This window comes from Nannobrachium achirus (genome assembly GCF_963921795.1).
Source record: "Nannobrachium achirus genome assembly, chromosome: 3".
In the NCBI taxonomy this organism is placed as follows: Eukaryota; Metazoa; Chordata; class Actinopteri; order Myctophiformes; family Myctophidae; genus Nannobrachium; species Nannobrachium achirus.
Window position 1 is genome coordinate 27,929,440 of NC_137812.1, and position 17,490 is coordinate 27,946,929.

Consider the following 17,490-nt stretch of genomic DNA (forward strand, 5'->3'; position numbering starts at 1 on the left):
AGAACCAGTGAAAATGTCATCCTCCAGGAGCACAGATACAATCAGAAAGCAAGACACGGCCAAAGCAGATGTTTGTCCTTGGGAAAGTGGAGAACCAGAGACAATGTCAGCTTCCAGGAGCACAGATACAATCAGAATGCAAGACTCGGCCAAAGCAGACGTTTGTCCTTGGGAGGCAGCAGAACCAGAGACCATAAAAAAGCCAGACGTCTGTCCGTGGGAGGTGGACGAGTCTAAAGCTGCTCTGGTGCAACATGGCGCACGGGATGAAGCTTGCCCGTGGGAAACGGCGGAGCCAACAAGTCTCAAAAAGCCAGGTGGCGCTCCGGCAAGTGTCTGCCCATGGGAAGCAGAGGAGCCAACGACTCTCAATCAGGGTGGCGCTAAAGGAGATGTTTGTCCGTGGGAAACAGAAGAGACAACAGGCCTTAAAAAGCCAGGTGGTGCTCTGGCAAGCATCTGCCCATGGGAAGCAGAGGAGCCAACGACTCTCAAAATGCAAGACGGCACATCACCGGGATCTAAAGCAAACGTTTGCCCTTGGGAAGCTGAGCCTGCACCAAACCCGACAGAAAGCCAGGCCGACGTTCCCATCTGCGGAAAAGCTGAAGTCACAGGGAACTTGCAACAGCGTCTCTCCACCGAAGAAGTGCCTGTGGAAGGCACCGTGCCGCAGCATGAAGAAGAGTCGAATGGCAACTTGCCCCTAGGCAGACGCGATGCTTTGTGTCCCTGGGGGATGGAACGGTCCAGATCTGGTTCGTTCACAGACACTTCGGATGTTTTTACGTGGGAGCCTGAGAACATTCCTGAAGAGGAGGAGGATGACGATGCTGAGTGTGCTGCTGAGGCCTGTTTCTTCCCAGCTGACCTTTAAACTCTTATTAGTCACAGGTTACAGTAGTTTCAACTGACCCGTTCCAATGAGCCATATGAGACTCTTATGAGAGTGTGGTGTCTATGGCATCATTTGGGCTGGGGCTCACCGGTGGGCCGTCGGGATATTAGAAGTGGGCTTCCAAAAATCGAACCTATGGCGAACTAACAGAATGTACTCTTATCTGTCCCCACTGGCTCACATTATTACCATCTCACTTTGAAGCCTCTAACTGAGAATTAATTCACAGGAGGTGATGTCGACAGACTTGAGTGAAAAGACAACTCCACCAGCATGTTTATACCTGTGCAGTGTGCACAATAAACTGACTTATACTGTAGGTGCAACTATGCCATAGTTTGGGATCTGAGAGAGCATCTAGATGCAGTCCCCTTTCTTCCTGTTTCCGCTCCTGTTGAATTCAAACTATTTTTTTCTGTGAATCTGTTAGTTTTAAAGACTAATATACTATTTGACAACTACAGTATGTTGCATCCATTGCAACAAATCAATGTGTTCAGTAGTGGATCAAAACTCTTGAGTTTAAAAAAGCTGACACAAGGAAATAAACTGCAACGAGTTTGAAATTGTAAGCATAAAGATCATTAATGTAGGAAGATACGACAATTCTGTTCTTACATAAGTTTCTTGTTGAAGAGTGGAACTTGTAGATAAATTGACCTATATTGATCTCCATAGGGAAACTCGGGTGTATGTTTACGTTTTAGAATGTTATGTTAAAATGTAACCAAATTTAAGGAAGCCATATTCACTGTCAGTGGTGTTTGGATTAAGAATGGGTTACACTGTGGCCATGAAGGGCATAGTACAGGGGTCTTCAATGTTTTCAGGCCAAGGACCCCTTAGTTGAGAGATGTAGCAGGGACCCCCACCTTATCATAGATTCCATATAGTTTAATTGTTTGACAGCACGATCATCAGTATATTTTGGATTCATGTTAATGTGGGTTTTCAGATATTTAACCACTTGAACCGTCAATAATAAACTTGACCTCTCACTGTACTTAGTCTGCTCTTTCCCCCCTCTAAAGCTCTTCTGTGAGGCGTTGTGAGCTTGTAGATCTGCTATTTTTGGCTAAAGTTCTCTGAATATGGACGCTAGGGTTCAAGTGGTTAAAATAAAAAGGGGGTAAAAACAAGTTTCTATCACACAAAGATTTGGAGGACCCCCTGTAGTAACTCTAAGGACCCCCGAGGGGTCCCGGACCCACTGGTGACTGAAGACCCCTGGCATAGTAATTTAGCTTCACTATATGCATTCCACCTAGGTATGCAAAATAATTTAATTATATGAACGATTGGGGCTAGACATCCCACCATTTTCTAAATAAATAACCTTGAAAACTCAAATTGGATTCTAAAAAAATTCACCGTTAACATGTTCCCCTTATTCATTACGTTTAGAGGATTAAAATGTACTCCTTTACGGTAGAGCAAATCTGTACGTAATCCTTGATTTTCTATTCCTTCAGTGAGTGTTTTGTAGTTCCCTTGTCTGCATGCAATGCATAGGATGTTGAACCCAGCGATAAATGGGCCAATGAGGTGAACTACAAAAATCACTATGAAACCAGTGATATACTGTATGTAGCAATGAGATTAACCCATTTAGAACGGGTACACATTATTGTGTATCATTATTTTATGCTTTAACTATTGAAAAATAGCAGATATACAAGCTCACAGCGCGGCACTCGTGCCGCGCTGCCAGCTTGTAGATCTGCTATTTTTGAAAAAACTTGAAAATTAGAATTTTGACCCGATTCTATAAGTGTCTTTTCGTTTTTTGAAAAACCTATGTTTCTATGTCAGCAATCTGGCTAGCCATCGTCAAAGAAAAGGTCCTTTTCACTTAACTGGAGCTCAGTTAGTCTGTTCTTGAGAGACTACTATGTCAGTGGCTCTCAAACCTTATTTTCATGTGAAGGACCCCTGTAAAAAAAAAAACATATCTCAAAATATTATAGTTCCGAGGACCACCCAGAAGCAAAATTTGAGTTACAAACGTTCGCTCTAAAAATACATATATTCAAAGATTTGCACACATTTTCACGACTTTTTCAAAAATAGCAGATCTACAAGCTTGCAGCGCGGCACCGAGTGCCGCACTGTGAGCTTGTATATCTGCTATTTTTCATTGGTTAAAGCATTCAATAATTCTAGAGATTTCTTCGAGATTGTCAAATGGTAGATCTCATTTTAGACTTGAGTCCACATACATGCAGTGATCACATTGTTATGCACGGCCTCAACTGTCTGTGGACCAATCTGTTTGACTGTTTCTGCATGTTGTGATTTTATCCAGAAATCTAATGTCATGTGACTCCATACACATTTTTAAGATTTTTGTTAGCTTTTTGTATTTATCAACTATTAATACTATATTCTGAAATCGTCTTACCCAATCCCTTTTGTAAGTTAATGATGATTTTTTTTCTGTTTCTCTTCTTTTTTTATGTATTGACCATGAAGGACACTATTCTGATATAAACTCACTGAAACTGATGGAAGTGGAAAAAACAACAACAGATGGGGCATTTTGTTTTTGTATTCTTTAAATTAATAATATGTTCATCATCACAGAAATGAACCATACAATCACTGTAATCTGGGAAATACACATTTTGTTTTAGATACACATATGAAAAGAAAATTAATACGATCTTGTGGGGGGAAAAGGGGGGGAAATGTATGGGAAAATGTAAAAATATACATTTTAAATGGCCCGTGTCCAACATGGTGAGATGGGAAAAACAGTGCCCCTTGGTGGCTTATTTGTTCCACTGCACCGCCTCTGGCTTGGTAACTATGTGGTTGAGGGCATCGAATTCATCTCCTGGTTTGAGCACTGGACCGGGGATCATAACAGTCTGAAATATGTAAAAAGAAATGCTGTTGATTATCATAAACACTGCTAATGTTCAGCAATTAACATCTATAATCCCTTTTCGTAATGAATGTTAACCACACCACTATGACAAACAGTGACACAGTCAACATAATAGGGGACACATACATATTTGATATTCTGTTGTTTGAAGTATCAAATTGTTTTCTGTTTTCCCCATTCCCTTGTTTGTCAGAGTTCAAATGTTGGTCATGTTTCCAGCAGTGAAATGTGGCTTCATTTGCACACATTTCGCAAATTGGCACGTGTATATATTAGGGCTGTCAAAAGTGGCCAAAGATGACGTTCAAATTATTCATTACAAAAACAGTAAAAAACATATTGATCGGACATATCGTTAGCCTCATAGCATAAGTGTATGTATGGTATAACATTTGTATGGTTTTCTGCCTAAGTCACCTAGATGACTTAGGCAGAAAGTAAAAATTGTTCCTACATTTTTCCTAAGTCATGTTTATCTGCCTAACTCTACTCTCTCACCTTCTGACTAAGTTATGTTTGGAATATAACAAGCATTCTGATTGGCTTAGGACATAGGCAATAATGCACAATGATGCAGCAGTGTTTGGACAGTAGAGCTATGCAAAAATGTCAATTTGAGCAAAATGAGTTAGCAATTATGCTATGAGGCGAACGATATGGTGGTAACTTGACACTGCACTGCTGGGTACTCTGAGAACAAGTGCAATGGGTATTGCATAAATGGTTGTGGCACGCATCAACCTGCACCATTCCCGAGTAGGCTTAAGTCCGCGGGTACCACAAAGGGTACACAGCAAGTACCCAAAGTGATCTCTGTGATGTTCAAGAGCTCTTTGTGGTCTTCAAGAGAGTCGATGATGGCTGTGGAATGTACAGTGTTGAAGTTACCTTGATGACGGGGTCTTTGGTAGGGGCCCAGGCCGGCACGATCTTGCCGTGTAACCTCCAGCGGCCGTACGGGTTGACCAGATGGCGCTCCAGCACCAGGTACTCCAAGACGTCTTTAGGCTCCGTCTCGCTCCCCAGCATCAGCCTCCCGAAGCGGTCGTAAATGGCCAGGGTCTGTTTGTCATCCAACGAAAAAGGTTTATATACACACACACAAATTAAAATGCTGTTTGAGGAGGCTGGAGGGAGAAAATGTTATATAATGAAAAGCATACTTAACTGCAATACTTTTTCTTATTTTTTTGTCTGTAGAGACTTGTATATTCTAGGATTAGGTTTCCCTTCATAGTCACCCCATTCGAATGATATCATAAATGGGAATTTAGCTGAGATACTGAGCTACCGGGTAGGTAGTTCAGTATCTTGCCTACTGCACCAGTCAAAGGTCTGAAAAGACGTGCCAAATTCCCATTCAGTGGGTTGATAGCATTCAAAACCGCTGTCATAGTCGACTGACTAATCAGTCAGTTTGGTCTTAGTAGACCAATAAGATTTGTAAGTAGATTAGTCATTTATTTTGTATGCCTTTTACAATGCAAATCTCCATCTACAGTATATCACGTTCTAAACATCAGCCCAAGACATCGAAGCAAATATTTAAACCAAAGGATTGTATACGGCAGTTGTTCTCAAAGATTTTCATTACACGGTCCCCTAATGAATTTGACTGTGGACCCCCATTTCACATTTTTGCATTGGCTATTCAAAAATAGCATATATATATATATACAGCTGTATAAGCTCACAGATCGTCACTTGGTGCTGTGAGCTTGATCATCTGCTATTTTTAAACATTTAGGAAAAACCTTGAAAGTGTGGGAACTGCTGATTTCAAAAGGCATACGTAAAATCAGCCTCAGGTCTTAATGGGTTAAACTTGCTGGGGAACCCCTTGAAGCCCTTCCCAGGGCCCCTTGGGGGTCCCTGGAGACCCGAGAACCACTGGTATACGGAAACCAGTCAAAATGTAGCGTTGATCTCACCTGTCTGGAGTGCATGCGGAGTGTCACCTGACCATACAGGTTGCCCTTGGAGACCATGTCCGGGCAGCGAGCGTGGACCACTCTGGGCGGCTCAAGAGACTCAACGAATGTCCAGTGGATGGTCTTGTAGCGGTTTCCCCTCGTCATTTCCTGGACAGGAGGCAAGGAAATGGGTGAAAAAACAAACAAAAACGAATCCGGAGTGTTCATTTAACTCTTGAGAGTGTACAAATGTAACTTAAAAGGGTCCAGTTGGTTACGTTTGTGCACATTTGAGTTATTTTACTGGGTACAGTCTCAATGATACGGGATAGGACAGGTACATTGTATAATGAAAATAAAGCTAGATCTTACTTTGGTAAAGCATTTATAGTTTTAGTACCTACAGTATCATATGTTCCCAAAGCCCGGCCTAAACAATGAACAGTTCCGATAAAGCCGTAATAAAGGCAACAGCCTTTTAGGACGTATATATATATTTTTTTCCCCATATTTGCAGAAACGAATGAAAGGGAATCTAAGAAGGGGGAGGGCAGTGGTGAAAGTGGTTTGAAATTCTTGCCGGAACTGTCATAAATTGGCCGCGTGGCGAAGCCGCGCGGCCGGAAAAAATTTGGGAGGCTCTAATCCCCCAAAACCCCTGAAATGCATAGAAAACTGCATTTTGGGAGGCCCACCTGCTGCCCTTCTATAATAAGCCTCTTCATATTGTTCATTGTTCCATACAGAAGGGTAAGCATATAGGTCTATATATATAATATATAATTATTATATTTATTATATTATTACCCATATTATTATTAATATTATTATAACCAGTTATCTAAAGTAACTAAGTAGACCTACATTTACTAAAAGTACTGTATTTAAGTACAGGTTTTAAGTATAGCCTAGCCTACTTTACTGGAGTATTTCCAATACTTTTAATTCTACTCCACTACATCTCCCATTTCCAGATGCAGTATTGAATCATTTTGGTCTATTCTGCATTTATTGCCGCATGCAGGCACAGACACGAGTCCTAGAGATGGGATTTATGGCTCTTTGAAGTGAGCCGGATCTCTGGGATCCGTTCCTTTCAAAGAGCCGTTCAAAAGACGTAGGCCTACATTTTGATACTTCTACTACTCAAGTACATTAACATTCCAAACTTCTACTTGATTGCAGTATTGATATTTCTAAAGAAATTGAGTAATTTTCCCACCACTGTTCATTAGAAAGGAACGGCTCCCTACTGTGAACCGAATCATATCGTTCATTTCAAAGAGCCGTTCAAAAGACTCGATTCGTTCGCGAACGTCCCACCCACTCGCTCCGTGTCAAACAAACACTGAAACGCAAACAGACTGGATCACACTGACCTACACAAACCCACGGGAATAATTTAGAAGCACTTTATCAGAAAATATAACTAGTAACACTTGTGTACTGTATGTTAATCTGACTTTAGTATAGGCTATTGTTTTCTTCCTGGACGTGCGTTTGTGGCTGGCTATTTAACATGGGATTTTGATAACTGGCTGCTTCTCTTCTTAACGGAACGCCGTTCCGGCCCCGAATGTTTTAACGGAACGGGGGTTCCGCCTCACTTTCACCACTGGGGGTGGGGGTGGGGAACACTTATCAGCAACTAATAGTAAACGCTGATGAAGGCCTGAGTGGCCGAAACGTGACAATTTGTCATGTCTGCTGCTGCTGTAAATTCACCTTGTGAGCTTTCTCGGCTGTCCTTCTCTTAATCTATTGACAGTAGCGCACAGCACGCTCAGCTCGCGACTTCTGTCCACTAGTAGTTGGATAATGTGGCACCACCTTGACCAGAACCAATTCTGTATGTCCTGCATCTGTGTTATGAGTTCTTTACCAGTGTGTGTGATCAAACTTGACCTGTCATGACTCATGTCATAGAGTAAAACCTCCTGCAGTCATGTTAGGTCACTGTGGATAAACATGCCAATCAAATGTCTAAAGTGTAAAACATAATTCCCATTAAGACCTGGAACACATTATTACGCATTCTTTTATGCTTTAACTATTAAAAAAAAACAAAAACAAAAAAAAACAGATATACAAGCTCAAAGCGTGGCACTTGGTATCTGCTATTTTTAAAAGATTATGACAATTTGTGCAATTCTTTGAATATTCTGACCCGATAATGAATGTCTTCTAAATCCTTCTAAGGTTTTTGAAGAACACATGTTTCTATGTCAGTGGTGCTCAAACTTTTTCATGTCAAGGACCCCCAAAATGATCTGTATTTGGCCACAGACCCCCATCGCAAAATATTTAGTTCCAGGGACCCCCAGAAGCAAAATTTGAGTTACAATTAAACGTTGATTCGCACAAATTTCACAACTTTTCAAAAATAGATTTACAAGCACGCAGTGAGCTTGTATATCTGCTATTTTTCATTAGCTAAAGTATAAAATAATTCCAGGTCTTAATGGGTTAACACGAACAGTGATTAAACTCCAGTACACTAGAGGAAGGATTATTTCACAGAGAGGAACAGACAACTCACAGGGTAGCACCTTTCTGTCACCAACGAGTGCAGTTTGTCCTTGTTGAAGCTGAAACACACAAACAGGTGAGGTTATTCTTCCTAGAGACATTCTACTAACTGTACCAAGCACTGTAATAATGGCATCAGAGTTCAATTTATGTTCTGCTTGCAATCTGACTGCTGTCATCACATTTTTGGATATTGAGTAATATTATTATTAATAATAACAACAACAATAGCACCTTTCACAATATGGAGTTACAAAGTGGCAAGTGCTATGATAATCATATAAAATAAAGATAAAAAAATGATATAGATATAAAATAAGGTTACAAAAAACACACAAATAAAAAATAGCATTGAGTAAATATACATTTAAAGATGGGGTGCCATGATTTTTCCCCCTAAACATGATGATCAGGTATTATGATTATACTAGGAGGAAGATATTCTCAAAAAAGGTGTACAGAAAGAGTTAAAATTATGTTTTTATGTGACCACACCCGCCAGTTCATTAAGTATGCCTGGTTGTCAGGTGAGTGGTGAGTCTGACCCAGCTAAAGTTAGCCACACCCACAGTGTTGGGTGTATGGTAAAAGCGGAGAGGATGATATTATGATGTAATTAAATCAGTGTTTTTCGATCAGGCCTTTTGACTCAGCTTTCAGGAAGAAACCAAAAAACAAAAACTTGCACATAACCACACCCAGTGTTCTATTAGAGTAATATTAACTCCATAGACAAAAAAAACTATGGCACCATGTCTTTAAATAAGAATTTAAGAGTAGTATTACACTTTAAAGCAGACAAGAGATGAGCATGCTCTCTGTCCGCCCCAGTGAGCTAGGCACAGTCTCACTTCTATCACAAATTTCTCACTGAAATAAACGCTCCCATAAATAGACCGTGACCTCTTGCACGCTAAATGTATGTCACACCACTGGAAGGAGGGCGTTGGCCGAGTTATTTGTACGTGAGAGAACAAGGAGACAGAGCCTTACTGTGTCAGGGCATTGTGAGCTTCAATGAACGTCTCTTGAGCTTGTGCTGGGAACTCCTTCGTATTGAAGTGAGAATCGTACTCCTTTATCTTACGTATCCTGCGGGGAGTAATGAAATATTTAGATTACATTTCCCACAGGCATTGTAGCTCCAGTTCATAAAACAACTGTGATGACAGGGAGGTGTCCACTTGATAAGCCCAGTAGCCCACTAATTATTACCACCGGTAAGGATATTACGTATTTTTCCCTGTCTGCTTATCTGTCTGTGACACATTCATACTCCCAGGGGGAAGAAACCTATTGATTTTGGTGACCCCATGACCTTTTCTCTAGTGCCACCATCAGGACAAATGTTCCAATTTTGAAACAATCCTGTCTCCTGTACCCTTATCGGTACAGCCATAAGTTAACGTTTGCTATACACAGTCATCATGTTCCCAAGAGGAAGATCCCTATTCATTTGGGTGTCCCCATGCTGTTTCCTCTGGTGCCAATATCATACCAAAGTAGAAAGATGTGTTAGGCCTTGGTGGCGGTCTGCACTGAAATAAGTACATTCTTATTCATTTTCTATTGCGACCGTAGGTTACAGTTTACTATCAGAACCGTCACAGCTTGTCCGTGTCTGCAGTCCGTCCGGACGGGTAACGCCTGACACTGTGGTTCCCCTGACACATCACTGTGACATCATAGGTGTAGGCTTGTCACGATACTGGATTTCTAACTTCGATACGAGATTTTGAAAAATGTCGATACTCGATACCATTTTCGGTACCACGCAACGGCAACCCTGGCGATTTTAGTGCAAAATTGTTTATTTTTATTTAAAGAAAAATACAGAACTTCTTGAGGTAGATGGTAGTGCACTTTTTAAAGGCCTGCCTTTGATTTTTCACATTCTAAGTACAAATATGCCTTTAAAATAACTAGGAATAAGCCATACTAGGAAGGATATGCATAAAAGTAACGTTGGTGTAAACCAACGAGAGAGGTAAAAACTGAGTATCGATATTATCGATACTATGGAAAAGTCACATTGAATCGACACTATATTCAAAATTGATACCTTTCGATAAATCGATATTTTTGACAACACTACACAGGTGACCTCACAGTGATGTCAGATACTCAGAGCAGGGATCTCCATATATGGGCATAAAGGGATTCTCCATATATGGCCATAAAAGGGATTGTATTCCAGTTGATGCCCTGTTAGGAGAACCACACTAACAGAATCCATATATGGCCAAGATAGATGGCGCCCTTTAGGGCGAAGTCGCTTTAAGCCCTTAGGTCTCTTACTGGTTATGGATTTCTCTTTCTATGTCTACTTGCCTCTACTCTGCCTCTATATCCTCAAACAACAAACTGTGATAGAACAGCTCAAAATAGGTTTCTACAAACTGTAAGAGCACTCGTCCTAGATTATAGTACCACAAATAAAGGCAACAGATGATGAGCAATGGCGATATCCAAGTAAACACAAGGTGGAAATCTGTTACTGTTGGAGCAGAAGCAAGAATGCATGACTTTTGCTGCAGGTAATTATAAACAAATCGTAATAAATCAAGTGTCATTGAACATAAGAGCGGTGAAAGGGGCTGACAGATGTATGGATTTGAAAGGCATCTTTGCTTGCAGGAACAAAAAACTAAACAATACAAAAATCTATACAAAAACAAATAATCTATTCAAGCATACGCAAAACACAAAAACAGAGATTGAGCATTTGTGATGGTAATGATCTTACGCGAGTTGCGAGGCAGCACCCTGTTTTATCTGCTCAGTGCGTTGTTTCAGCCCCTCTTTGGACAGACTGGAGAGACGGGCGTCACCCTCCGGAGGGATGTAGGGGTCGAAGATACCCGCTGGTGGTGAGAGGAGACACACAAAGACAGTCAGTATGCTTTTGGTACAGATCAATCATATGCCCTACACCCAGCAATGGTTGCTGAAGATCTGGTACAAAGTGCACATCAAATAAATCAATGAGGGCTAGATCTAGTCATTATTATTAAGTATCACAGTCAGTTTTATACTGTTTTGCTAGCGTTCATTTATTAAATGATTTCCAAACAACGGCCCTTTAGCTACCTTTCTTTCTATAGTGACTCACCAGCATTTGCTTCAAAGCCTCAAAAATGTTACTGAGCTCATCTAAACACTGGTGTTCATTCACATCATACTTGGGTCTGCCACAATTATATAAATATATAATTACCCAATCGCAATTATTTGAGATAATCACAATCCATGTTTGCATAATCGTCATAATCATTTCCATTTTGAATAATATCCATTTAGTTTATTGTGTGTTTTTCTATTAGTATAATTAAATTGTGTAAGTTATTTATCATATATGACCTGTGCACCTTTGTTCACGAAGTCTGACTCTGAATGTAATTTGTATTCATATGTTCCAATGTTCAACGACAGAAACGCGTTTAATTCATCAATTCACAATTATTTGAGCGAAAATTAATAGTCGAGTATAATTACTAAATCATCACAGCCCTAGTCATACTGTGCACATGTACGGATGCATAAACTGTACTGTACCAGTGCAGGCTATGTTGATGGGCCTCTCGATGTACTGCTGACTTATTACAATACCAGCCGCTTTGGCCTTGGCCTCCTGGTCTCCGATTCCCGAAGCTTTCCCTTTCACCCCAGCGGACGGTGGGATGAAATATCGCTTCTTGCTCCGCACTGGCAGGATTAGTGGGAGAGGATGCCGCACATGCGAACACAACTCTGAATTCTGAAATAAAAACAATATTAAGTATATAGTGTTTCATGCACAGAGATGTCTTCAAGGTCAGCTGTGAGGTTCCATGGTCCATAGGACAGCATTAGCCACAATCTAAAAAATAAATATTATTATTGTGTAAAAAAGCATGCAGATGCCATAGCACCCCAAATCATCACTGACTGCGGAAACGTCACACTGGACTTCAAGTAACCCTGACTTCAGAAGGTTGACATTTCAGTATTATAAATCCGACCTTGTTTTATGGATATTTTATGGATATATAAGATATGGATTTTTTGGGAGCGGTGAAAGCGCTCCCAATGAACAGGTATGTCTGTGGGTATGTGGCTGGGTGGCTGGCTGGGTGTGTCCGTAGTCTGGCAATACCTTGAGTGGCCACACACAAAACACTAGTTAAAGGAGGGGCGCTGTTTTGTGCAGGCCAGGCACACTCACCACTCACTCACAGGCACAGTTTACACTCACTCACCCACTCACATAGGGTACAGCTGCTCAAATTCACCGCTCCACTTCGAACCGAGGTTTGATTTTTTTATTCATTTGTAATGTAAGCCATAAAAAAAAATCTAAATGAAAACTTGCCTGTGCAATGTACAGTATCTATAATATCTGAAAGTTTACATTTTTGAATTATATTACCAAAAAAAGTGATCATTAATCAATTTTTAATGGATCTGTAGAGTTGCAATACCAACCCATTCATCCAAACAGAAAAGTCAGATCTGATTGTATTAAACTATGTTAAACTCACCAACATTGCAGCTGTACGGAAATCTTGTATTATCCTCTTTGTATCTGCCAAATTTCTGTATCTGACATGTTAACTTTTTCGCCGCCGTTGACAGTCCTCACCGTCATTGAAAGGGTTAATACCATGGCGCCGTTGACGGTGAGGACTGTGAATCTTACTGTATATACAGTAAAGATATTATTACTTACTTAATGTCGCTCCGGTCCCGCTCGCATCGGTAATGTCGGCGATTTGTTTACAACGCACGTTGGGCGTGCACGCGAAGTGAAGCTCCTCAATGTTAAGTCAATGGAGAGGCCCATAAAGAAACTTCATTTAAACAAAATAGCCATTTTGAGACATTTTGCAGCAGATCTAAATGTAAACAAGGCACAAGGCAGGGCGCAGCCATCTTGCCTCTTCTTGTCCCACACTGTCATGTGACTAGATGACGTAATCGTTGCCGTCAAGTGATAATCCAAAAAAACAAAAACAACCCCCTTCCGGCCCTTCAAAATAATAGCGGCGGCCGACGGAGGAAACGACGTGGCGCCGAGGCACCAAGCAACCTTCAGATTAAGAGGCAGTAGATGTGTTAAGAGCTGCTTTCTGTCAATAAATCAATGCAGGTGATCATTTTTCTGAGTGTTGGAGTTTGGAAGCTGGCATTTTCAATAATGCAACATCCTGCAGCCTCCTGCATTATGTGCAATTTCAAAACAGATGGTAAGCAGGACCATTGAGTGATTTCCAATGAGGCTTCCAAACACTTTTTTTTGATTGATTGAGTAATTTATAATATTAACAGAGCACAGAGGTACAGATTTGTACAAAAGCAAAACTAAAAGCAGGGTTTCCTGCAGCACTTTACAGGCCAGGCGCCCCGCCCGGCCAGAAAACCCCCCCGCCCCCCCAAGGGTATTAAAAAAAAAAAAAAAAAAAAAATTAAATATTTTTTTTTTTTCAAAAAAACTTTTTGGACCTCCAACAATGTACTAGGCATGATCGTGATCACGAAATTGCATGTTTAACCCCCATACCAACCCTATCTTTCAAACATGGCAGCCATGTGAAGTTACTTGTGCCTCACTGGCAGGAGAGCAGAGCAGCGCATGCAGCTGCTTAATTGACGGTCGTTAACTTCTTTTGAAGTTCTCTGAGGCCGGCTACAGACCTAAAGGCACAAAAACGAGTGCGTGTCGTGTGGGGGAGGCGGGGGGCAGGCACAGCGCAATGCATTCCGGATGGGAGTCGAGTGGTTTGAAGTCGAGTGCGAGTCGTGTGGTGTTGTGTGGTTGCGTCCAACTTGCTCACGACTCGCACAGAGACAGTTGTAGGCGAGCACTGGGGAGCAGACAAGCTGCACTTGATGAGACAGAAGGCAGGGTTCAGCTGCCAACCAATAGGAGAGAACCACCGTTCTGCGGCGAAACTGGGCAGAGCACACTTGTAGTCCACTACACTACAGTGCGTTGAGCCTTCGGTCTGCAGTGATCATCGCGCTGTCTCTCCTCTTCCCTCGTTCTCCTGGCCATTTCAAGCCGCTTCTCCCTCCTTCTCCTTCTCCTCGCCACCAACACCGCCAATACAAGCGCCCTTTTGCGTCCTCTAAACAACATTTTGCCCAACAGGTGTCACCAAGCAGCAGCAGTACTGTCCACCGACGCCAACTCCAAAAAGACTACACGCTCGAAATCCACTTACACTTCCGCCTCTCGCTGGACGGCCCACGTCCGCAAAGCATTGTGGGAAATGTATTCTTTTTTGGAACAGACTTTCCAAACGGAACAGACTCGCACTGAACACAGAACGTTCCAGTCCGAGTGCGGCCTGAGAGGCGAGCCTAGCCTAGGTCAACTTGACAGTGACACAGCTGCACAGCGAGTCGTAGATTGCAGAGAGAGAGAGAGAGAGAGAGAGAGAGAGAGAGAGAGAGAGAGAGCTCTTCTCATTTACTCACAACGACACAAGTAAAGTACAAATACCTGAAAATCTCCTTTGTACAGTATAAGTACAGTAGGCTACTTAAGTAAATCTACTTAGTTACTTTACACCAATGTTGTTGTTTTTTTACTGTGCTGTAGACTTCTATTTATATGGCACGAGTGCTGGTTGATTAACCTGGGGGAAAAAAACAAGTTACACTGTCCTGTGAAAAACGTAGTTATTCAATGTTGAATAAATGTGGATGATAGCATGTAGTTGTGTTTTCCGTCATCATGGGCACATTCATGTGTTTTTTTATAGGGCAAAAATAAGAATTAATATTAAAAATTAAATGAATTAATTACTCGAATTCATTAATTAATTATCAAAAAATTTCGGCGCACGCGCGCCATGAAATCCCCCCCTGGTCAAGACTTTTTCCTGCAGGAAACCCTGAAAAGTATAACCAAAATAAATACAATACAATACAATAAAATATGCATTGAGTCCTGTGTATTACACTTCCTTTTGTATTGGTATTGCAACTCTAGATGCCAGACATTACAATTACAAATACAATATAAGAGTTGCTTGCAGCTATTAAAGTAGTGAGGTTCCATGGACAAGGCTGAACTCACTCAACTGAAAGCAATACTCATTTGTGAAATTGATCATGTGCATAAGTTCCAGGCAGGATAGCCTGTAACGTTATAGGCATGATATCGATTTCTAAGGTTTTATCTTTCTCTCTTAATGCAAGAGACAGACTAGCAGGGGAGTAAAGAATGGCTTGAACTGTGGAATGTAAATATCATCACTCGCTCACTGGACTTGGACATGCAAAAGGGTCTGAGTTACCCACAATAAAGGAAAATAAAAGTTATGTTATGTATGGAGTGAGTCTCTGGAGCAAAAAAATAATTCAAAATAAAGCTACTGTCAGACTCAGTCAGACTGACAGTATGACTATCACGGTTGTTCATCAAGCGTAACAAGTCGGGCTGTTACAACAGTAGTCTAGATATAATCAGCCTATGCCGTTACATATCATTTCAGATAATGACCATCATCACAAAACCTCAAGTTACACTGCCAGTGTCACTAATTTGTAATAGAAACGTACCTTCAAAGCATTACATGTCAGTAGATGAAGGGTTCCTAACGTCCTCCGCATGGACGTCGCCATCTTGTCTGTGTAGGTTTCCAGTGGTAGTGTTCAAGAGCGTCACTATAGTATCCTCTACAACCAGATGCGCAGAGGAGTCACTTCATAGAGGTATAAAAAGAGTAACTTTAACAAAGACATAAGATGTGAATTTTGATTTAGAAATGATTGCGCATTTGCGTGTTTATATACACTTTATATAACACTTGTTTTATGTTGAAAGGAACAAGGCTCAGTCAGTCTAAGTATGAATTCTTAGGTATAACATTATACAAAAATAATATATAACATTAAAGGAACAATAATACAAAGTGTATATATATATATATATATATATATATATATTGTTATTATTATTTTATTTCAAATTTTATGAAGGATAAACTCCAAGGGGGTCCTCCAGCACAACACAATCAACATAACAGTAACATAGACAAACTAGATAATATTGTTCCTGAAGAAACAATGTGGGCTTGCTTGCTTCAAGCCAAAAAATAAATAAATTAGAAGCAGTGCTCTTCCAAGCACAGGTCTCCACCAGGCCAGGCGTCCTGGTGGTGCTACTGTATAATAGCCCAATGTAAAAAGGGTGGCATATGTTCTTCACCTTAGACCTTTCATGGCAATCGGACACTGCATGCATGATTTGAGGCATGTGTTCAAAAAATGTGTTTTGCTAAAGTCTACCTGTTGGTGGCGCTATAACAGGCCAATGTGAAAAGGGTAGCATTTGTTCATTGACATAATGGGAATATGTGTGGCAAATTTCACGGTAATCGCAAGCTGCGTTGATGATTTGAGGCATTTTGTTCAAAAACGGAGCAATCCTGCAAACTTTGGAAGCTAATATTAGCCAATCAGGATGGAATATGAAATATCAGACGGATCAGACTTGATCACATGAGTATAGAGATACTATGTACTGATTTGTGTTATTTTTGGAGAAAATCTGAAGGAGTAATATCCAAAAATGTGTTTTACATAAGACAGCCCAAAGGTGGCGCTATAAAAGGCTAATATGAAAAATGCAGTGAAAAGGTTTTTCCTTGGCCTCTAGGAGTCTAGGGAGTGCGTGTACAAAGTTTGACACTGATCGGTGGAGTTAACCGTAAAACCACAAATCGGCCTGTTATAGCGCCACCATGAGGCCTAGTGGGAATGTGTGTGTGCGATTTCATGACAATTACACTTTGCGTTTGTGATTTGAGGCATTTTGTTCAAAACGGCTCAATCCTACAAACTTTGGAAGCCAATCTTAGCCAATCAGGATGGAATATGCAAAATCGGACAGATCCATGTCGATCACATGACTGTCGAGATACTGCCTACCGATTTGTAGGATTTTTGGACAAAATCTGTAAGAGTAGTGTACAGAAATGTGTTTTGCGAACATCGGCCTCATGGTGGCGCTAGAACAGACCCATTTGAAAAATGTGGGCCAGAGGTTCTGAATTGGCATCCAGGGAGTGTATGCTCATTTTGGCAGCGACCGGGCCAACGGGGACTGAGATTAGGTGGTAACAAACTGCGAGGACGCACGGACGGACGCACGGACGGACGGACGGACGGATGGAGGGGAAAACATACTCTCCCCCATGCCTTCGGCTGGTGGAGACAATAAATAAATAGCATGAGTTGCGTGAGGTGGGGTTGCAGTGGAGTATAGGGGG

General features: G+C 41.2%; 1 protein-coding gene across 1 annotated transcript; it reads right to left on the reverse strand.

The window, feature by feature from the left end:
* Positions 1-3,445: 3,445 nt before the first annotated feature.
* On the reverse strand, positions 3,446-15,845 carry mrpl45 (mitochondrial ribosomal protein L45). Its single transcript, XM_080721543.1, has 8 exons — positions 15,779-15,845; positions 11,786-11,987; positions 10,977-11,094; positions 9,224-9,322; positions 8,241-8,289; positions 5,720-5,869; positions 4,677-4,850; positions 3,446-3,768 (listed from the first exon to the last, which is right to left on the reverse strand). The coding sequence occupies exons 1-8, from the start codon at positions 15,839-15,841 to the stop codon at positions 3,670-3,672; spliced, it is 954 nt and encodes a 317-aa protein (XP_080577669.1). The 5' UTR covers positions 15,842-15,845; the 3' UTR covers positions 3,446-3,669.
* Positions 15,846-17,490: the final 1,645 nt, after the last annotated feature.